Below are 21,014 nucleotides of genomic sequence, written 5' to 3'. Positions count from 1 at the left end.
CGTGTGCGTGTCTTAATAATAAATGCACACCACGATACGAGAGGGTTTGAATTAATTGTCCTCTCTACAGGCCCTGCTCTTTTTCGGTACAGTATTCTACTTTATTCTGCATTGAAAACGTGTGGTGAATGCTGTGCCGTCTCAACTGACTTTTATATTGTATTTCACGCTCGAGGTTGTCACCATTTTTTCATACAGTATTCTACATTTTGCACGGACCGATCACCTTACACTACCAGTATGATGCTTGTGTCAGCACAGGAAAGCACCGTGACTGGCACTCGTGCTTTTCCAGCGGTTGAAACTCAACACTGAAGGGATAGGAACTCGCTGCGTGGATTGCAATGCAACACGTAAAACGCAGGCTCTGCTGTGCCTTGTTGATGCCACCCGCAAGACCATTGAGAGCATACAAAGTTTTCCGCCGCGTGCTAGAAACGCTGATAACCATGATTGAATGCCTTACATATAAAACGCTCCGATGCACCTTGGCGACTAACGAAATACTGTACAGTACAATTGTGGAGCAGAAGCCGTCGGTTTCGTGTCAGAACAGATCATCCGTGTACGGGTTACGGTACACGGGGCCACTCTATTTGGAACAAACCTTTGTAGGATAAGAAGAGACCGTTTCCTGACATGCCACGTCGCTGCACATGTATCTTATTGTAGTGTCCAGATGGCCTTCATTTTGCCTCATACTGCTTGAGGCGAGCTATTTTTTGAGACTAAAACACATGTCGTATTTAGTTTGAAGACTTCAAAGTACTGTATACACGACAGCACCCTTTGCCAGACTTTCTGTCCTGGAGAAATGATAAGAAAAGATGAGCAATTCTCACTGGAATGTGGTCTACAGCACTGCTGAACTCAGGTCCGGAGTCGGAGGTACCCTTCACAGTCTTGTCGAACAAAGTACAATTCGAAAGCTAGAGAGAAGACAAATGAACCAGTCTGAAGCCTTCTGTCTTCAAGACACGATAGCTGCGAAGACACTCTGACGTTTCCAAGGCTCTGGTCGTGAACTGAGTGTACTTTGGGACGGATGTACCAATGCTTCTATTTGATATACATTGCAATGATGCGGATACACTAACGAGCCAAGCCACTCATAAAATTATATCAAGGTTTACATTTTCTCTCCTCTCGCGCTTTGCCCTGGCCGCCTCGCAAAATAGATAAAAGTGTTGTTTTGCTTCTTACGAAGCTTTTTCAGCCATAGGAGCCATTTGTTTGTGTAATGAAGAAATCAGATTATGTCTCTTTCTGCATGAACATTGCGCCTTGATTCGGTGGCCTACAAAGTGGATGATTGCAATTATGCGCATTGTTGCACAACCCCGTCAACAGACCAAGCATCAGTTGTAGTGACTTCGGGACCGCCCCCGAGTCCAGCTGAGCCAGAAGGCACGTAAATCATACCACATTCACAAGATGTAATAGCCATACCAGAACCATGTCGGCGACTCGTCATGTACGAGGGTTCCAAGAAGACATCTTTCGACTCATCGTAAAAGTCAACTCTATCATACGCTTGTCCCGCCTGGTTCGTTTGAGTTTTGCCTTCTCCGCCAGCAATCATGACCAATCCTGAGCATGTAGTGCCTACCATAGAACCGCCGCGAGGGACCGGGAGGGAAGCTTTCGACTCCCATGTACCTGTCTTGAATGAGTAGCATACAACGGGGGCAATATTTGCGTTCCAAAAGTCCGAAGACGCGCCGTTACGACCACCTGCGACGCAAAGCTTTCCATTCACAACTGCTCCGGCAGTGTGATCACGTGGTGTCGGGCCATCCGGAAGAGGCGTCCATATATCAGTTTTGGGATCGTACATATCCAACATTGAGGTCGCGGTTGCATGAGTTCCATGTCCACCAATCGCTCCATGGGAAAGGTAAAACTTGCCTTCGTACACAACAAACGCTCCTCCCCCACGCCGTCTGCCCTCTGGAAGACCCTCTACGCTATTCCATGAATCTGAGAGAATATCGTAGGTCCACATCACTTCGTGCTCCTGCTCGTACGGGAATTTTCCGTACCAAGAACCTCCAGTGTAAATCTTGTTCTCGTGGTGAATGCACTGCATGTGATTAATTTCAACTGGCGGTCCAGTTCTCTGGCTCCATTCTCCACTCATCGGGTTGAATACGCTGACAGGTTTCATGCCACGCCCGCCAATACTGTAGACGAGGCCGTCTACGAAAACAGCACACGCTTCGTGACGAGCAACTGGGCTCCCACTGCTATATTTTACGTCCGTCCATGCACCAGGGCTTGAAGGGATCGTGAGTTCCTTCTGGTGTGGATTTGGGGTGACAACAGGGGTTATGGGACCAATTGTCGCGATTGGTGCAGTAGGGAGCGGCCGTCTTCCGACTGAGGCGTCTGTGGACGGGGCCTTGGTTTCCCACAATACAGATGCTGCATTCTTCCCAGCTATGACGATGCCTGAAAGCATCGGATTTTCATTCTTGGGAACGAGAGAAACCGTAATGTGCCCGTCAACCGGATGTATGTTAGGCTTTTCCATATAGTAAGGTTCGTAGAGTTTTTTTCCTGCCATCGTCCAAACGTCGATGTTTTGCTCCAGCAACACGTCGTTAACGTAAAGATCGAATACACGACCACCTTGCTTGGCGGCACCGTCATATTGCTCGACGAACAAAAGGCCAACAGCGAAAACGCCATTGGGAACTGGAAACTTGTATGACAGAATTCCACCTTCAGCATAGCGATGGGTGCGATACACTTCTCCCCAAGGGATTTGTGCTACTGGGGCATTGGCGTCCTCGTAGGACTTCGTCTCCGCGGTACTATCGGCATAAAAATAAGGCTCATCAGCTAAAAAGCCGATATCGAATAGGTCTGGTCCACCAACGTTGACTTTGATGTAGTCAATCTCCGGGTCCTGAGCACAACACGCGGATAACAAAACACCGAGCGAAAACAACAAAGATAGTTTCATCATAGTGAAGCAAGGTCTACGTCCGCCGCTTCTTCTCCTGGAAGTGTGTGATGACAGAGTGAAGATATTGATGGGTGATTTTAGTACTGCTGAATTGTACTGGTCCGAAAAAGTACGCCATGTAGAAAGTATGAATATTGGATTCGGCAAGCAGAATGCGCAAGTTGAAGATGAGGCCCGGGGAGCTGGGCTTTAAATGCGTAACAAGTTCCACAAGGAGGACAAAAGAAAGAGGCGGCTGGACGGTACAGCAACGGACGTACGAGTTTCTTAGATTATGCCACGGAATTGTACTGCTGCGTAACTGCATGCGAAACGACCGTGTGTAGTCCCGAATGTCCTTCAAACCACGTGCATGGCTAGGCGGCCCAGCCAGATGCTCGTCAGAAGAAATTTACTTGTTTCCGAGAAATCAACGCATGGTGATAAGAGCTGGGGCTTCTTTTGCACTGATTAGGTTTCCTCCACACCGGCCATCCTTAAGTATTTTCTGGTCGGAGAGCGGCAAGCATAGCTGCCAGGAACACTATACTTTGCTTTGATCACATTCTTCACTGACATAGAAGGTAAATCAGACTCGGTATTCCTGAGACTACTCAAGAAAGCATCAAGATGTGCGCACTGGTCCTTCCCGCGTCGACGTCACATAAAGTTGCTAAAGAAGGGCCCTTTCCCGACTGTACAAATACTGCATCCGAAGGGGCCGTGAAAATATATCTATGTTTCGACTTCATCAAGTGCCGGAAAGTTGGGGGAATCGGGTGTCATGTAAAGCCCTCGGCTCAGGTGCACGCTCCTGAAACCTACAACAACATCTGAGCAATATTTGCTCGCGAGGATCGGTTCTTTTTCCGGAAGAAGAGGCGAGTGTCGACACCTCCTTTCCGTGTTCATAGGAAGTACCCGCTTAAAGAGAGAGAGAGGTCAGTGATCTACCTTTCCTGGGAAGCACTGAAGCTGCCTGACAGCATACGGTTCCAAAGGATAATTTCTTTCAAATTTCTTGATGAGATGACAAGGACGTGACGGTTGTGACTCTCGGAACATTTCAACCTGGTAGCGAGCTTCCTCTTCTTTCTGATGGGTTGGGGGTGTTCTCGGCAACACGTCAAATTTTCTGCAAACCACGATGATAACGCAGCATCTAATTTCTTATCCCGCAAAAAGGCACCGTCATTCGTGTTTGCCCTGGATGCTTTGTGTTCATCTGTCGAAAACACACGGCTCGAGGCAAGATTGCAAGCACTGAAAGTGAACGAGTACTGACCTGAACACAGTACTTATTAGCAATCTTCAGCAGATAGTGGAATTAGTGCATTGCGGGCGAGACGGTTACATCTGAACGACGGTGGCGGAGATGTGAACGTGTTGCTGACGCAACGAGGACGAGGTTGAACGCAATGCATTTTATAGGAATGAAACACACGTGTACCCGTGTCTATACTGGACGAGTAAAATAAGATTTGCAGTTATGACTGGGCCCCCTATTGTTGAGATCAGGCATCACGTGTACTGTACCCTTGGGTACTGTGTACACTATTTTGACTTCACCGTTATTGATTCCACATCAGGTCACACGTTCGATCTCCCCCTCGCCGTCCTTACAAAGAGCTGGATATCTGCTTCACTCGCATCTTAACAGAACGAGACCGTAAACCCCTTTTGAAGAACATAGCTTTAGGACCTCGACCTTTGCGGAAGAAGAGCTCTACGGTGAGCGTTTCTCAAAAGGCGACGCTGCCGGTGCCCCTTTTTTTTGCACCGCAACTCGCAAAATCTCGGTGCCTATTCAGAATCAGAACTGAGCTGTATTGCCCGGTCCCTGATCCGCATGTTTGATTGGAATCCCGGTCTCATCTTAAACATCTACCATGGGAATTCCCAAGATGTTCCGGTTCCTCACGGACCGGTATCCCCTAATTATGCAGCGTCTTGATGAAGACCACGTCTTTGACCATTTCTATCTTGATATGAATGGCATCATTCATCAGTGCACTCATCCAAACGATGACAAAATTGCAATTGAGAACATTGAGGAAATGTTCGCGAGCATATTCGAATACACTGAAAGGCTGTTTCGCATCATGGCTCCCACCAAGCTCATGTTTCTCGCTGTTGATGGAGTCGCTCCAAGAGCGAAAATGAATCAACAGCGCTCAAGAAGGTTCCGCTCTGCGAAAGATGCTGAACGAAATATTATCGAAGCAATTGAAAGAGGAGAAGAAGTTCCAGAGGGAAAGCCGTTTGACTCCAACTGCATCACGCCGGGAACCGAATTTATGTACAACCTGTCCGAACGCTTTCGTACATGGATACATGAAAAAATGAGCACCGATCCGGCCTGGCAAAAGGGCTGCACTGTCGTTTTCTCTGGTTCAGAAGTCCCAGGAGAAGGGGAGCACAAGATTATGGATCACATCCGCAGCTGGCAAAAGTCTGATCAGTACAGTCCAGAAATAAGGCATTGCATGTATGGTCTGGATGCGGATCTAGTGATGCTTGGCCTTGTCGCCCACGCGCCTCATTTCACACTTCTGCGGGAAAAAATGAAATTTTCCAGGAACGGAAGGAAAGTACCGAAGATGAAGGGAACGGAGAACGACGCCAACGAGTTTGAGTTACTTGAAATTGCTATGCTCCGAGATATGTTGTTTCTTGAGTTTAAGAGAACTGAGACCGGAGATCCGTTCGAGCGTCCGTTTGACAGGAGATCACGGAGGCCGCCTAGCAAGTTTGAAAGGAAAGCAATGCTCGCGACGTTTCCGAGAGAGCAATCAAAATCGATGAATGGCACGGGGGAGAAGCGAAGACCCGTTCTGAAACTTGAAGCGCGTCGCGTTGTCGACGATTTTGTGTTCATGTGTATGCTTGTCGGCAACGATTTTATTCCCAATTTGCCTCATCTCGACATTGCAGAAGGCGCTATCAATATAATGTTTAGAGTATACAAGGAATTGCTGCCGACATGGGGCGGGTATATCACGTTGGGGCACAAACTCCATCATGATCGCCTCGAGTCCTTTCTGACAAAGCTGTCGCAAAGCGAATCCGACTACTTTGAAAATCGCGCCTTCTCTGACAATATGGCTGCGTACAGAACTCCTGCATATCGCCGTGAATATTATAAGCAAAAGTTCAATTTCGATGTTGATGGTGAAGGCGGTTCGCAGAATGTGGAGAGGTTAAAGAGGATACATATGGAGGGACTACACTGGGTCTTGCAGTACTATCACAACGGGGTTTCGTCATGGAATTGGTTTTATCCAGACTTTTACGCCGTCCTCGCGAGTGATATGAAGAACTTGCGGAGTATCAAGGTCGGATTCCAGAAAGGGCGGCCTTTCAGACCTCTCACACAACTAATGGCCGTTCTGCCTCCGGCGTCGGCCCACTTTTTACCTGCTCCAATGGGCAAGATGATGCTGACGCCGGAATCCGCCGTTGCAGAATTTTATCCAGTCGACTTTGAGACGGATATGAACGGAAAGCGAAATTCCTGGGAGGCTATAGTTATCGTTCCCTTCATTGATGAGAAAAGGCTGCTCGCGGAGGTCAATGCAATCGACAAAGAGCAGTTCTCGGAGGTTGAGAGGAAGCGTGACGAATTTGGACCGGAATATTGGTTTTATGCTCAAGATTATCCGACGTCAGATATTGAAGTGGTGCCCGTGCGTACTTCGAAATATTTTGTTCCCTACTCTGAGAGATCAAGAAGTCCTTCAAGTCCAACGAGGACACCAAGTCCGCGGCGAGGTGTTTCAAACGGAACCGGGCACAGGCAGTCTTCTCTCCGTGGAGGAGGCAGCGAGCACGGTTCCGCTAGTCGTTCAAGCGCGCAGGACGCAAGATCTACTGCCTCATCTAACAGAAGCTCACGCGGAAGCGGTCGAGGTCGCGGTCGTGGAAGTCGGGGAGGTAGAGGTCGTGGGACAGATTCCCGGGGAGGAGGGCGCCAATAGCGCTCCGTCGAGCAGGGATAAAAGGCACATCATTTCTATTATTGGGGTTTCACTGCACCTTGACAGAGGCTTACTTTCTCTAGAAGCTCCCGAAATACTGTGGTATGGGCAAGCAGAAAGAGCGGAAGAAATTTGGTCCGAATTGCTTCATTCTGAGAAAACTGCGATTTGCTTCTGGCGTTCAGCAAAACAAAGTCCTATTACAAAAAAACCTGCCGCTCTAGCAACGGAAGAAGGCGTAAGATGAGGGTCCATTGATACAATGTGTATGGTTGGCAATCAAGGATGGGTTTGGGTCGACTATAAGAACTTCATGGAGGGAATATGTGACCACTGCAGTATTTTCAAGGTGAAGGAGATTTTGGGCTCTGTAAATCAACACTTGTTAACCGCATCTGATATACTCAAACAAACTTTCAAATCGGTGCCTATCTCTGCGAAAACCGGTCCCCGTGCGTAAGATACAGTATCTACGGGTACACCATATCTGCACGGTCGAAGCCGATGGGTTCAAAACCAATAGAAAAGGCTTCCACTTCTCCCTTCAGCTCAGCAATTTCAGTAGCCCCTGCGCCATTGTCAAGTGCCTCGCGGTAGGCGGCCATCTTAACTCCTGTCCCGAGGTCCTTTTTAATCTTCGCAGCAATTTCGATACCTCTATCCAGGTAGTTTGCAATTTGTTGAAAGTCAGATTCCTCGCAGCCGCGGGTTGTCATGGCATGTGTGCCCATTCGAATACCGCCGGGGTTGAAAGCAGACTTGTCCCCTGGGACAGTGTTCTTGTTAAGTGCAATACCTGCCAGTTCCAGGACGCGCTCTGCCCGTGCGCCATCCATTCCTCGTGCTTTCAGGTTTACTAGCATCAGATGATTATCTGTTCCTCCGGAGACAAGCTCATAACCCTTTCCCATCAGCTCATTTGCGAGGACTTGGGAGTTGCTGAGAACTTTCTCCTGGTACGCAACAAACTCTGGTTCTTTAGCCTGCTTGAGCGCAACTGCAAGGGCGGCAATGGTGTGGTTGTGGGGACCCCCCTGAAGACCCGGGAAGACGGCCGAGTTGATTGGGTTTTCCAGGTTGTACATGATTTCCTTGCCCTTCTTATCGACTGAGCGGAGGCCCTTACGGAAGAAGATGAGAGCACCGCGAGGACCTCTGAGAGCTTTGTGAGTGGTGGTGGTGATGACGTCGGCATATTCGAAGGGGGACGGGACGACGCCCGCAGCAACGAGTCCGGAAATATGTGCAATATCTGCATGAAGATAAGCGCCGACTTTATCGGCAATGGCGCGCATGCGGGGATAGTCGTAATGGCGCGAGTACGCGCTGGCGCCCGCAATGATAAGCTTGGGGCGGAATAGAACGGCCGATTCCTCGAGCTTGTCGTAATCAATGATGCCAGTACTCTCATCGAGACGGTACGGCATGGACTCAAAGAACAGAGAGGTAGCGGACACGCGCTTCTTATCCGTCATGAAACCATGGGACAGATGGCCACCATGAGGCAAATCTAGAGAGAGGATTCTGTCATGGGGCTTGAGTAGGGCTGTGTACACCGCGAGGTTACTGGGGCTTCCGGACAGGGCTTGGACGTTGACACCCCAGTCATCCGGAGAGACATTGAAAGCTTCCAAAGCACGCTGCTGACAGAGGCGTTCGGACATGTCAATAAACTCGTTACCACCGTAGTAGCGTGCCCCTGGGTATCCTTCTGAGTACTTATTAGTCATAACTGAGCCGACGGCTTCCATGACTGCGCGAGAGGTGAAATTCTCAGAAGGGATGAGCTGGATGGACTTGATTTGACGGGCCTTCTCATGCTCGATGATGTCGAACATCTCGGGGTCGACTTCAGAGAGCGGCTGGTTAAGGGCGGACACAGCGGCGGCATGGTTGACGGCCGGGGTAGCCAGGGTGCGGCGGAGCACGCCGCGCAGGGCTGATGTGCGCAGCATTATGGGATGATAGAAAACGGAAGACGGGGTGTGCCGAGGGAGGGTTGGGGGAGTGCGAGGGGGGGTGGAAAGGGTATGTATGTATGTGGAGTGGGACAGGGGGGAAAGTGTGAAAAGGGGGAGATTGCAGAAAGATGAAGAAAAGGGATAAGGGCGAGGGCTGTGTGCTCTGGTGACCACATGCTCGCGGTATGATCGAGGACACATGTGCGAGCGGATCTCTGGCCGCCAGTGGCGCACTTGTCAGCCAATCGCGTGGGCCGACGTATGAAGCGACTCTCGGTTGCGCCTCAGTTCACCCCCTCCGCCACCTTTCAGGGACATACTGTAATGTTAGCTGTTTGAGCCTCCGCTGAGATCTCTCTCGCCCGATCTTTTGGAAGATTAAGCGCGGAGGTCGCGGGTGCTCGCTACAGGCTTTAATCCTTATTTCATCTTCCGCATGCAACAACTGTTTCTCCGCCCCTCTGTCTCGAGACACGTTTTGCTTGATGTTTTGCTTGAACTGTACTCACAACTGTAATGATCCACTTGTGTACGCTGTACAGTAAATGTCATCTGAATCATCTGTCCATCCACGTCACAAAATCGCCATTTCTTTGGGAAACTGCGACGCCAATCTTAACACCCCCTCGACCATTGTAGCGATCACACTCATCTGCGACAACCACCGCGACGCTCAACCACCGCGAGACGCAACCCCTTTCCTCTAACCCCTTTCCTCTCCCGTTGTCCCCCGCACACAAGCCATGTAACGCCCACCCCCTCCAACCACCCCTTCCTGCACACCATGCCCGCACAAGCTGTCGTCCTCGGCGGCGGCGTAGCCGGCGCCACCTGCGCGCTGGAGCTGTCCGCCCTGACTCCGCCCGACACCCCTCTGACCGTCACGCTCATCGACCCGCAGCCCATCATCAAAGCCTGCACGCTAGTCGCCAAGCTCACGCGCTCGGCCCTCGACCTCGCGATCTCCGACGTCGATGCCGCCGAGTGGAGCCGCGCGCGCGGCATCGTCTTCGTACAGGACCGCGCCGTCGCCGTGCGAGACGGGCAAGTCCGCTGCCAGTCGGGCGCCGTCTTTCGCTTCTCCGCTTGCTGCATCGCCACGGGCGCCGCCCCGTTCTCGCCCCACGCACTCAGGGCGGCGGGTGACAGCGTTCTCACACTGCGCGACACTTGCTCCGTTGACTCCCTCAAGCGAAAGCTGGCCGGCGCGAGGAGGGCCGTCGTTGTGGGCGCTGGCGGAATTGCTATGGAGCTTGTCCATGAGATCGCTCGTTGTCACATCGTTTGGGTCATGAAGGGCACGCATGTTGGAAGTCCGTTCTTTGATAAGCGCGCCGCTGAGCAGCTTTCCAACGTGTTTGGCCTCGGCCAGTTGTCCTGCGAGTCGCTTGGTGATAGTCTACCGGAGAATCGTGATGTCACTGGAAGCGGATCTTCTGCGTCGCCCCTTAGTGCACAGTCTACTATCGCATCCTCTGCCTCCTCAAATGAGACTGAAAAGGGGAGAAACATCGACGCGTTTGGAGCAGGCGTGGGTCCAGAATGGGTCAGTCGCAGATTTCAACCCGTCCTATTCGACAAGAAAGGCAAAATTGAAATCCAACAGCCTTCCAAATACACCGAGCTTGAAGGTCGTAGCACGAATTCGCAAAAGATTGTGCGTATAGCAAAAGAGTGTGAGATTCTTCGCGTTACAAAAGATGACGCCGGGGTATGGCCGATCGTGGCACATTTATCGGATGGTTCGATGGTAGGCGCCGACGTTATCCTCGTCGGCACTGGTGTGCTACCCAACGTGAATTGGCTACGGGGGAGCGGGATCGAAATCGATCAAGGGTTTGCGTCCAAACGGGAAGCGTCTCTCAGTGGCTGTCCAGGAGGAATTCTTGTTTCTGCGGAGAACATGTCAACGAATGTTCGAGGTCTTTTCGCCGCTGGAGATTGCACAACCGTGAGACTAGATACCGTCGGAGCCGACTGGATACAAATGCGGTTGTGGTCTCAAGCGCAGACTGCCGGTCGAGCATGCGCTCAGAGCATGGCCAGGTATTTGCAGGGAGAACCTGCGGCCTGTTTGGGCCTTGACTTTGATGTATTCGCTCACGCTACGCAGTTCTTCAACAAAAAGGTGGTTTTGTTGGGTCGGTATAATGCACAAGGTGTGAAGGATGATTACAGAATGGTGGAGAGTGGGGGCGAGAGGGGGGATGATCACTACATCAGGGTCGTGCTAGTCAATGGTCGTGTCCGAGGTGCCATTCTTGTTGGAGAAGTGGACAAGGCTGAGACGTTCGAGAATCTTATTCTCGATGGTCTTGACGTAAGCCAACTCGAAGCAGAGCTTGTTGACCCAAGCATAGATTTGGAAGACTACTTTGACTGAAATTTGGCTACCTCCGTTCTAGTGATGCGGCAGACAAGTTTTTCTTCGCTGAAATTTTACAACATCTTTTGCGCGTGATTAACGTTCTCTTCTTTATTTCCGATTGGAGTCCATCACGTTCGAAGTCTACAGTCGTAGGTCTTAGGCGCAAACACTGAACATTTCCCATGAGAAGGTGACCACTCAGAAATACTTGCTCTTAATGCCAACGTATTCTACAGAAGGTTAAAACATGTGCTAATGGCTAGCTCCGGAAATCACAAATCTCAGTTAACCGTGGTGCGGGTAACATTAGGACACCCCTACAACCCACCTCATTGACACAACCGGACGAATGACACGACATGAAATAGTTGTGAAATGCCAAAACGCATCTTAGGTAGAGTTTGTGAAGCAGGATTAAGTCGAACCCTTTGACACGAATCGCAGGCCTGTACACAGAAGCGCCGTGGCGTGCTGTACTTTGGCGTGAGGAATGTGTGGATGCGCTTTACTGTACTGTAACTTTAGCAACCGTGTACAGTACCATTTGCGGAGTTGTTCTGTTTTGTTGAAAATTTTCAAAACACTAGTTCAGATTATTTCTCCACTTTGATCAGCTCCCATCACCTCGCCCGTCCGAACGTCATCCCTCCTCGCAGTCGCTGCAAAGATTGCGCTGAGGAGTTAGAATTGCTCCTACGGCCACCTCCCCGAGCCACAAAGTCCCCGTCTCTTGCATCCACATCCGTCTTCCAAATGTCGATGCTAACATTTGTCTCCCCATGTGTCCCTCGTCATTCCCTCTGTCGGAACCGCAACAGTCTCCGCTCCGTCCACCCACGACGCCGTCGCGTTTGGCGAGCCGCTCTGTCCTCTGACTTTTACGAAATCCTGGGCATCGATCGCAACGCAAACAACTCGACCATCAAGCGCGCCTATCGTCGTGCCGCCCTCAAAAACCATCCCGACGTGAGCAAGGCCCCCGATGCGAAAGAACGTTTCATGCGCGTGCAAGAAGCCTATTCCGTCCTTTCCGACTCCTCAACGCGAGCATCCTACGATCGACGTTCGCAATCTGGCTACTCGTCCTCGTCAAGCTCGGCATGGCCAGGGGGCTCTGCGGGCCCCAATTTTGACCCGACCGAGTTTGCAAAGAAATGGAGGGAGCAAAACCCCATGCCGAAGGACCTAAACGACAGCTTCGGAAGCATTTTTAGCGATTTGTTCTCTGGGGTTGCTGGGGCGGCATCAGGAGCGACCCGCCCAGGGATCATGGACGATTTTGTTGACTTTTTGGAGAATCAGGTCGATGGCTTTGGCGTCGATTCGTCGGGGTATGCGTCGGACGACGAGGATGATGGTCTGAGCGATATTTTGAAGAGTTCGGATGTCGATGTGCTGCAGGCAGAGATAGACGATGCGCACTTCGTGTTGCAGCAACTCGAAACAAGGCAGAGCAAACTGGATGAGGAAGCTGCTTCTCTGCAGAAGCGAGCCGATGAATGGCGTGTTCGTGCCAACAGAGCAGAGGGGTCTATGGATTACACCACTAGGGATACAGCTAAGGAGCGTGCCAGTGACCTGAAAGCGGAAGCGAAACGATTCAGCAGTAGGTCTCGCAAGACACTGAGTCACATAAAAAAGCAACGCGATCGACTCAAGAAGATTGAAAAACGGCTCGAGAAAGTAAACAGCCAAAAGAAGAGAGAGGAACCAAGTAAACCGCGGGCGTCTGTAGACACCCAAGAGACTCAAAGAGACGCAATTGACGACGAGTTGGAGCGCATGAAGCGCGAGCTAGGGCTTTAGGAGAGTAAAATCTAAGGCATTGTACAAAAGGTTACTATCGTCTATTCCCGATTCCCGTGCAGAGGGAGAGGATATACAATCGAGGTACGTGTGAGTTACAACTGTGGCTTATCAAACGCACCGAGATCTCTTCGCTAGGAGTTGCGCACGATCGTGTCTTGAGTGAATGCGAGAAGGGCGCGCACATGTTCCGCCTCGGTCCAGCTAGTGGCGTGCAAGAACGCCGAGTGGGCGAGCTGCTGACGGCGAGGGGCATCCTCCAGTAATCTGCGAACTGTGTTGGCAAAAGCGACTTCATCTGTCACATCAACAGCAGCACAGGCCTTGTTCTTAGGGTCTAACAGCTGGGTAGCGCCAATACCTGTGCGGTTGAGGACGGTAGGGCATCCCATGGCTGCCGCTTCGATAATAGTCATGCCGTAGGCCTCGTACTCTGCCGGGTGTATGTTGAGAACACTATTTTTCAGCACAACGGCGAGTTCCTCCGGCGTGAGAAACTTGTCGATGACGACCGAATGCGGCACGGCGCTTCGGAGCTCCCGAAGAATGCGGTCGGCGTAGTGCGGTTGCGAATGTGAGCCACAGATGAGCGGAACAACGCCCGTGCGTTCCCAGATATCCGGGTCCTTCTGCTGCAAGTTTTGGAGCAGTTTTACAAAGCGATGCGGCCCTTTGTCCCTGCTGAGCCTGACTAGACTGACCAGATACATTCTGTTGTTTGGAAAATCGAGAATTTGATCTTCGTCATCTTTGGCGATGTTCGAAAACTCATCGCGCAACATTGGTGGGATGACGGCAAACTGATGCGGAAGCTTGTCGGCAGGGTGCGATCGCGCAGTGCGCAAGGTGGAAAGGGTCTCGAAATCCATATCGCACAAGGCAACAACACCGCCGCCAGAGGTGAGGGCGAGATCCACGGCGGCAGCTTCCTCTTCACGGTAGAAGCGAGCGTCATCCCTCGAAATACCTGTCATGGAGCAGTAGACGCGAAAACTCAGATAAATCATGGGCACTTTGAGCGTACCTCCATGACACAAGAAGAGGCGGACGGCATTCGCAGCTGTCCAGTCGACCGCGAGAATGGCGTCATACTGGCCGAGTCCATCTCCTAAGATGCGGGCGACGCCCTCGGCGTACTGCTGATGAGATGCACATCGATCTGTGGTCCCCCACTTATCAAGCGGGACGGAAATGACTTTGACGTTTCGGCGGGCCGGCTCTGGTTGCTGGGTGTGAGCTGGACGGCCGCAAATGACTACTACAGAAACGTTTTTTGCGGCGAAGCCGCGCACTTGAGCGCGAGCGGCGATGCCACTGCCGGAGAAGAGATCGGGTTGGCAGTACTCCAGTGACAGATAAACGAGTCTGCGACGGGAAACGATGACCATGGCGAGCTGGTACGGTGGAGTCAGGGAAGGAGTCGGAGAAGTTAGAGGCGGATCAGCGTAGCTAAATCCAGGCGCACGAAGGGGCCAGGAGCACATGGCTGCTTTGCAGCGAGTGGCCAATAAAAACCACGGAGATGAAAAAAGAGCCACCTGGCGGACAAGAACTGGAAGATGCCTTCTGTTGGGGGGAAGGATGAGCCGTTGACTGGTAGAAATACCAGGCCCAGCAGATATGTTTTGAGACGACTACCAAGAGTAGCGTGAGAGCCCCTGTTGGGGTGGCGGATAGACTTCAGTGCAGCGTCGTGTCCGCACAGCAAGCCTCCGGTTGCACATTTTTTTTGCAGATCCTAATCAATAGAAACACGCGTACCGCCCTGGCGCATCGCATATGCGCCCGTATGAGGCGTAGAGGGATGAAAGAGCAGGATTCAGGGGAAGGCGGCACCGGGCAATGCATGGCTGCCCGAGTAAGGGGCTCTACGCCACCGTGCCTCTCAGCGACGTCAGGCAGCCGCGCACGTCACACATCATGGATTAGTCTATACGTTCCACGATTTGACTGACGACACAATCTGCACAGCGTGCATTACCAATGATCTTCCCCGGTACCCAAATGGATCCTGCTGGTAACCACACACATCTCAAGTAGAGAGCCAGAGACAGCTTTCAGAACGAGGTGCGGTAGCTTCACTTAGACGCTGCACCCTACGATACACTAGACCTCATCCCAAGCCAATTGAACGCTTGCGCCTCAGACCGCTTTTCGCAATCAATTAACTGTAGAAACCCTCTCGACCGTAATCCAAGATCATGTCGCGGACACTTGTTTACGGGCTTGCAGGCCACTAAACTAACCTTCAGCGGAACGAGACATTTAGTCTGTACCGTATGTTTTATTCAGTGGTGACGCATGACTGCCACATGGATAACAACACAACACACCGAATCAGCTGAACTTGATTTGCACCAAATAAGAACACCGTGCGCCAGACTAGTTTACAATTTCTGCTCATTGACTTGGGTGCACGGAACAAACAACGTCGAAAGATGATGAATCGAGAAAGGCCGGTAGACAGTTTGAAGTGTGAAACCTTTTTATGGAAGTAGCCATGATCTAGTTAGTGATGAGAAAGTATGGAAGACATAGAAGCAGAGGCGTTTAAGCACTTTAAACGTCAAAATGAAACTCAGCCCACGTAAACCATGTTCGCTGTGGAGAAAGGCTCCGAACTACTCAACCTAAAATAGCACATAGTTTGCGCTCTCTTCTCATCTGCCCACCCCTTCTTCTCGAGTAATGTGCGTAGGTGTTGAGGGGAACCGTAACGAAAACTTTGAGTTTCTGCCAAGATTTTCCAGCACCTATGCATAAGGAGCGGACAGGTCACACACAAAAAAGTTTTGTTCTGCCCTACTCTCTTTTTCTTGGCATAGGATGAAATGCTATACATTTGGACGCTTGCAATCGCTGCAAGTTCCCTTGCACTGCATTGAGCTCCAATAAAGTTATTTCTGTTATGGGGTCCCATCGATACCGTAGCATACCAAGCTACTAAGTGAGCCCTTTCTATTTCCCTGCCGTGCAACTGAAACCAGAAGCGTTTTGTTTTTGCACCCTTCTCGTCGTCTACTTGGACACACTTGCAGCTATCGTCCAGAAATTGCGGATTCCTCATGACGGCTTATCTCTGCTCCTGCATCCAAACCCACATCCCGCTGCTGATCAAACTGCTGATGAGTATTCACACCCATAAAACATCGAGCGCACCAAAATAACGGGCACCATAGTCGTGCTCCCGCTCACCGTCATGAACGAGAGCTCCCCCTTCCACCTCAGTGAAAGAGGGGTATCCCGCTCCCACCCACCGTCGTGAGTGAGAGCCACCCTTCCCCGCACACCGCAATGTGCAAAGAACCCGACCAAGGTCTCACCCACCGTCATGAGTGAGGACCCACCTGCCCTCGTCCAACAGTCGTGAACGAAGACCCCCTTGACGCCTCACACCGTAGTGAGCGACGACAACCCCCAGGTCAACCCCCAGGTCTTGCCCATCAACATTTGTTGCTGGGTGACCCGGTTCCGCCTGGTGTCCGCCCCCAGCATGCGCCCATGCCGAGCGACAGACCCGAGCACCTATCTTCCCCTAGCCTTGGTCTCTTGAGATCTTGAGCCTTCTATGCGGCACCTCTCCACGACCGTCCCACGGGCCATGAAGAGATGCGACCAGCGCAAACCCCAGCCATGAAAGCTGATGCGGTGGTCCTGCGACGATCCAATGTATGCCTTGCTGGGCCACTCCCGAACATCCAAACTGTTCGTTCAGCGCCGTTTTCAACCCAAACACAACAAAGGGCCGAGTTGTGAGGGATCGAAAACGGCACTGCGATCCGAGGGCAAGGCATAGCACTAGGGCCTACGGCGCTCCATGGTCTTCTAGGGGCCCCGTCTTGAACCTACGCCAAGAAACAAAAGGAGTAAACATTCTCAGTTAGTCATCATGAAGTGCAGCACGCTCCTTGATAAAAAGTAGTATGGAAGCGTGCGGCGGATGGAATGAGTGCTCGCTCCGCAGGGATGTAAGGAGAGAGATTTCAGCTCAAAAACAACTGGCTATACATCGTGTCGAATAAGCAATGTGTAGATTGGAAGGACTACGGTGGGACTTTATACTGGTGTCCCAGATGGTTGTGATAAAGCATCACACGAAGGGGAATTGGTGTGCATTCAGGCGAATGCAGAGTTACTTACTAGGGTGTCAGTTTTTTTGTGGTGCGACTGTCGGACACGAAAACTCACGGCTCTGAATCGAGGACAACTGAGAGTTAGTTTGTCAGTATTCGTGCTGTCAACACGAAACGTGTGTGAGACCATCGGGCTCATTTAGCATTTGGGACATGGCCAGGAGCGACGCAGAAAGTAGCATTTTTATTATGAGTCGCACGATACAATAGAAGGACAATGGTCAGCATGAAGAACCTGGTAAACGCATGCTAGCCTCTACCGACTGCCTATATCTCTGCTACGGTTCGGTTTTCAATCTTGCGTGAAGAAATGGTTAGGTAATTTTGCGCTAACAGTGCTCAGAAGATGAACCCTCAGCGACAACTTCGTGAATTAAGCCTACATTTGTACACAAAAAGCGGATGCAGGAAAACAGGCAGAACATGTGGCTTATATTATACAACCAGTAGCATCAGCGTCGGAGGATGGGAAATATTAAACTCGTCAGCATGAAAAATTCCAAACAAAGAGACCATAGTTCGGACTAAGTTGAACGAAATAAAGACCTTCGACTAATGGCCCCACATCTGTAGGAAAGTCTATGATGGCGGTTACAGACTTCTATCCTCAAACAAGTTGAGGGGAGTACCAGAATTCTCCTTGTTGACCCCTCGAGTATAATACATGCGATGATACTGAACGTTAATGAAAGAACTGGCAATGCGGCGGTGCAGTTTAGTTACAATTTATTCCCGCTAAGAAGTGGGCTTAAGATTCTGATTCGGGACATGGCGACAAAGGCATTGTCGGCAGCAGTTGGATCATAAGCATTTTAACTAAAAGCTTCAAACAAAAACCAAAAAAATCATTTTTTCAGATTTCTTCCCGCGTCGCATGTACCATGTGTCCGATGTATAGCCGTAGAGCACAGGCATCTGCACTTTCAGGGGCACAGTCTGCGGCAGCCCCCGTTTTACATAAAGTGACTCTGAGCTTCAGAGAACATGCTTTATCTGAGGCATTGTCGAATAAGTACCAAGCCGGTACTGATCCATGCGACACGGTGAGCCGCAGTTGGTTGCTGAAAACAACGAATATATAATCAACGTGTGAAAGCAAGATGGCCCCGAGCCAAGCGAGGAAGAACCGACGCGACAGGCGTGCCGCCAACCGTTCCGCACACAAACGCAAGATGAAGCAACGCATTGCAGCGGATTCTGTGAGTTTTGAGGGTCTGTTACAGCAAGCAAGGGAGTGTGAGGCCAGCGGCAACCTGGAGGAATCCGCTCTTCTTTGTGACAAGGCGTGCGCTTTGAAAGCCCCAAATGCGGAAGTCTGCGAGGAAATTGCGTCTATGTACATGCAAGCGGGGCGGTCGAGAGATGCGGAGGATATGTTCAGGACATCCATTCGCAACGAGCCGAATTCCGGATTTGAGAAGTATGCGTACTTGGCTCAGCTGCTGGGCAACACTGAGGAAGGTCTGCAAATGGCGCGCCGTGGGATCGAAGTCATAAAGGCTGAAAGCCGGTCCATAGATTCTGAAATGGAACACGAGCGGATTATGGAGTTGCAACAGTACGAAGCAAGTGCTCACTGCGCCATTGCTGAGATATGCCTGGGTATTATTGAAGACAGCAACGATCAGGAGGTTGCGACCAAGCTTGATGTCGAAGTTGAGAAGTCGGTAATGGCCGCGATTGGACTTAGCGAAGAAGGAAGTGAATCCGAGGTCGAGGCAATGCTTTCTCTCGCCAACTTGAGATTGAGTCAAGGGCGAAGAGACGATGCTGTAGAGTCGATGAAGAGAGTTTTGCTTCGAATGTCTCCGGGGTTGGAGATGCTTGAGACTGGGGATCAATCAGATGTGATAATAGCAGAGGCGTTGAGTCGCCTTCCTTCCCTCGAGTTCAGAATAGCTGTTGGGAAACAGTTAATAGAAGTAGAAATGTGGAGAGCAGCGATCGTCAATCTGAGTTCTGTGATGTGGGAATGTGACTTTAATGTAGAGGTGTGGTACCTCTTAGCCGTTGCATATTGGAAACTTGGCGAATTCAAAGAGGCCCAAAGTGTGCTAATCAGTACGCGCGCAGTCCTCCGAAGTCCAGATGGTTTCGATGGGGAACTGGATGAAGCCATGATTGGCAAATTAGAACAGCAGTTAGTGAGAGGAGCTGGACCGGGCAAAGCTGGGCATGACGCAATGCAGGAGTAAAACTCTTGGCATCGATGCGATTTGCATGCAATATGTGCAGCAAGTGATATATTAAAGAATACATCGAAAGATCTCTATTTCCTGGTTGCTTTTCGCATACGCGCGTTAATTTCCTTCTTGCGCTTTTTCTCTTCGTACTTCATCTGCTTCTCGCGGGACATTTTCCCCACCGCGTCTTCTTCTTCCTTCTTCTTCTCGAGTCGTCGGGTGGCCGCTTCCTCAGCACGTTTCTTTTGAATGTGGCGCTCTGCTTCCTGCACAGCCTTCTTTCGCAGTTCGATGGCCTTCTTTTTTGATACAGGCGTGAGCCTCACTTCCCCTGCTGCATCAACCAGATGCATGGAAATTTGCAACATTGCTTGAAGGACAGCCGGAAGAAGGCTCGACTTTCCTGGGAGCGAGAAATCAACCCGAATGAGCCTCTTTGTGAGAGTGCATTGGCTATCCCATGACGCACCGTTTTCAGCAACATGGATAGAATTAATATACTTGCCGTTCTCCTGGATTAGCGTCCTTATCCGTTCTGGTAGCAGTGCTGTTGCAACATCCGAATGCTCGGTCATGCACACGAAGTCCACTGGAATTCCGTTCAGCTCAAGCACATTGGCTGCAACAGTCTCAGCCTCTCGGAGCGGGGCTCCCTCTTTTAGTTCGCGCAAACGAAATAGTTCTTTCTTCCTGACCAGTAGCAAAGACATCGGTTCCATGTCAAAATCATCTGTCAAAGGCAGGTAAAAAACTATGCGATCTTTTTGCGGCGTTGAAAACAAGCCCGACGTGTAGGCAAATACGTCCATTCTCTTGGCTAAATCCATAAACACGGTGAGGCCAGAAGTGTAGCGACGCCCCGTGGCGTAATACCAGTAGTACGACTCCCCATCCTTGAGAAGCTTCTCGGTTGAGCTCACGCCTGAATGCGCAAACTCTAGAGTGAGGAGATCTTCCATGAGCTTGGCGACCTTCCTTGCTAAGGACCTGTTCGTGATCGACCCGTACATGAACGTGATGGCGAAGGCGACCACCAGAGCGGCCATGGCCATCTCGAACAGCTGCATAGTGTTCTCATCGGCGATGAGCGGTGATTCAGAGCGCTTTGAAGCTGGCTTGCCTCCTGCCGCTTGGGCTTGCACCTGGACACACAGTATCACGCACGCTGAGGCAACTAGAAGGCATTGCGCTGAATTCGTGGCCGTCCGCGATGACAAGAAGACCATGCTAATAATGTGCAACGCAGAACGACAGCGAGGTCCAAGTTGCTAGAAAAGGGAACGGCAATGACGCAGGCAAACGGTTTGGGCTATGCTCGGTGCGAGGTGCGGCTCGCGGGTGCCTTGTTTAGAACGACTTCGAGGTGTTTTGAAGGGCAGTGTGATTGGGTGGGGCGCCTGCCCTCGGGGCACGGAGCAGGAAGCCGAAAATCGAAATCATTGGGCAAATCAAAGAATTCGCACCCTTTTACAGCACGTATGATATTGGGAAGGATCCTGAGAGGCAGCCTTGTACAGTACCAGAGGGTGTCAAGGAGCCGGCTCGCATGTCTTGGTTTCCATCAAGCTACCCAAGCAGGCATTGGCAATAAGCGGCCTTCAAAGTTCTCGGGCTCGTCTTGTTTCCGTGGCTTGCT

The 21,014-nt window shown here is 50.9% G+C and overlaps 9 protein-coding genes; 4 read left to right on the top strand and 5 right to left on the bottom strand.

Annotated features, from left to right (window-relative positions):
- Window positions 1–1,318: 1,318 nt before the first annotated feature.
- CHC_T00005485001 (hypothetical protein) lies at window positions 1,319–2,533 on the bottom strand. The gene has a single exon (XM_005717103.1). The coding sequence runs from the start codon at window positions 2,531–2,533 to the stop codon at window positions 1,319–1,321; it is 1,215 nt and encodes a 404-aa protein (XP_005717160.1).
- A 2,306-nt stretch (window positions 2,534–4,839) lies between these two features.
- On the top strand, window positions 4,840–6,927 carry CHC_T00005484001 (hypothetical protein). Its single transcript, XM_005717102.1, has one exon. The coding sequence runs from the start codon at window positions 4,840–4,842 to the stop codon at window positions 6,925–6,927; it is 2,088 nt and encodes a 695-aa protein (XP_005717159.1).
- A 17-nt stretch (window positions 6,928–6,944) lies between these two features.
- On the bottom strand, window positions 6,945–9,089 carry CHC_T00009460001 (serine hydroxymethyltransferase, cytosolic (glycine hydroxymethyltransferase)). XM_005717101.1 is given in 3 exon segments: window positions 6,945–7,397; window positions 7,398–8,882; window positions 8,883–9,089. 1 exon segment carries the CDS (start codon window positions 8,880–8,882, stop codon window positions 7,398–7,400), a length of 1,485 nt encoding a protein of 494 aa, XP_005717158.1. The 5' UTR covers window positions 8,883–9,089; the 3' UTR covers window positions 6,945–7,397.
- A 583-nt stretch (window positions 9,090–9,672) lies between these two features.
- On the top strand, window positions 9,673–11,271 carry CHC_T00005483001 (hypothetical protein). Its single transcript, XM_005717100.1, has one exon. It carries the CDS (start codon window positions 9,673–9,675, stop codon window positions 11,269–11,271), a length of 1,599 nt encoding a protein of 532 aa, XP_005717157.1.
- A 24-nt stretch (window positions 11,272–11,295) lies between these two features.
- CHC_T00005482001 (hypothetical protein) lies at window positions 11,296–13,156 on the top strand. Its single transcript, XM_005717099.1, has 3 exons — window positions 11,296–11,345; window positions 11,844–13,028; window positions 13,093–13,156. Exons 1-3 carry the CDS (start codon window positions 11,296–11,298, stop codon window positions 13,154–13,156), a joined length of 1,299 nt encoding a protein of 432 aa, XP_005717156.1.
- A 40-nt stretch (window positions 13,157–13,196) lies between these two features.
- Window positions 13,197–14,546, bottom strand: CHC_T00005481001 (hypothetical protein). Its single transcript, XM_005717098.1, has one exon. The coding sequence runs from the start codon at window positions 14,544–14,546 to the stop codon at window positions 13,197–13,199; it is 1,350 nt and encodes a 449-aa protein (XP_005717155.1).
- Window positions 14,547–18,048: 3,502 nt separating this feature from the next.
- CHC_T00005480001 (hypothetical protein) lies at window positions 18,049–18,537 on the bottom strand. Its single transcript, XM_005717097.1, has one exon. It carries the CDS (start codon window positions 18,535–18,537, stop codon window positions 18,049–18,051), a length of 489 nt encoding a protein of 162 aa, XP_005717154.1.
- Window positions 18,538–18,568: 31 nt separating this feature from the next.
- Window positions 18,569–19,390, top strand: CHC_T00005479001 (hypothetical protein). Its single transcript, XM_005717096.1, has one exon. The coding sequence runs from the start codon at window positions 18,569–18,571 to the stop codon at window positions 19,388–19,390; it is 822 nt and encodes a 273-aa protein (XP_005717153.1).
- Window positions 19,391–19,464: 74 nt separating this feature from the next.
- CHC_T00005478001 (hypothetical protein) lies at window positions 19,465–20,604 on the bottom strand. Its single transcript, XM_005717095.1, has one exon. The coding sequence runs from the start codon at window positions 20,602–20,604 to the stop codon at window positions 19,465–19,467; it is 1,140 nt and encodes a 379-aa protein (XP_005717152.1).
- Between the last annotated feature and the right edge of the window lie 410 nt (window positions 20,605–21,014).

The sequence above is a fragment of the Chondrus crispus genome, genomic scaffold, assembly GCF_000350225.1.
Source record: "Chondrus crispus Stackhouse genomic scaffold, scaffold_298, whole genome shotgun sequence".
NCBI lineage: Eukaryota > Rhodophyta > Florideophyceae > Gigartinales > Gigartinaceae > Chondrus > Chondrus crispus.
Note: the sequence above shows the minus strand (reverse complement) of the source record. Positions and strands in the feature narration are given on the sequence as shown.

Coding starts and splice junctions, on each gene's coding strand:
- CHC_T00005480001 (XM_005717097.1), bottom strand. CDS start 18,537: ATGTACATAGACGCAATTTCCTCGCAGACTTCCGCATTTGGGGCTTTC.
- CHC_T00009460001 (XM_005717101.1), bottom strand. CDS start 8,882: ATGCTGCGCACATCAGCCCTGCGCGGCGTGCTCCGCCGCACCCTGGCT.
- CHC_T00005478001 (XM_005717095.1), bottom strand. CDS start 20,604: ATGGTCTTCTTGTCATCGCGGACGGCCACGAATTCAGCGCAATGCCTT.
- CHC_T00005482001 (XM_005717099.1), top strand. CDS start 11,296: ATGCGGCAGACAAGTTTTTCTTCGCTGAAATTTTACAACATCTTTTGC. Junction 11,346..11,843: donor TTTTACAACATCTTTTGCGC/GTGATTAACGTT, acceptor TCAAAACACTAG/TTCAGATTATTTCTCCACTT. Junction 13,029..13,092: donor AGAGACGCAATTGACGACGA/GTTGGAGCGCAT, acceptor ATTGTACAAAAG/GTTACTATCGTCTATTCCCG.
- CHC_T00005481001 (XM_005717098.1), bottom strand. CDS start 14,546: ATGTGCTCCTGGCCCCTTCGTGCGCCTGGATTTAGCTACGCTGATCCG.
- CHC_T00005483001 (XM_005717100.1), top strand. CDS start 9,673: ATGCCCGCACAAGCTGTCGTCCTCGGCGGCGGCGTAGCCGGCGCCACC.
- CHC_T00005479001 (XM_005717096.1), top strand. CDS start 18,569: ATGTTCAGGACATCCATTCGCAACGAGCCGAATTCCGGATTTGAGAAG.
- CHC_T00005484001 (XM_005717102.1), top strand. CDS start 4,840: ATGGGAATTCCCAAGATGTTCCGGTTCCTCACGGACCGGTATCCCCTA.
- CHC_T00005485001 (XM_005717103.1), bottom strand. CDS start 2,533: ATGGAAAAGCCTAACATACATCCGGTTGACGGGCACATTACGGTTTCT.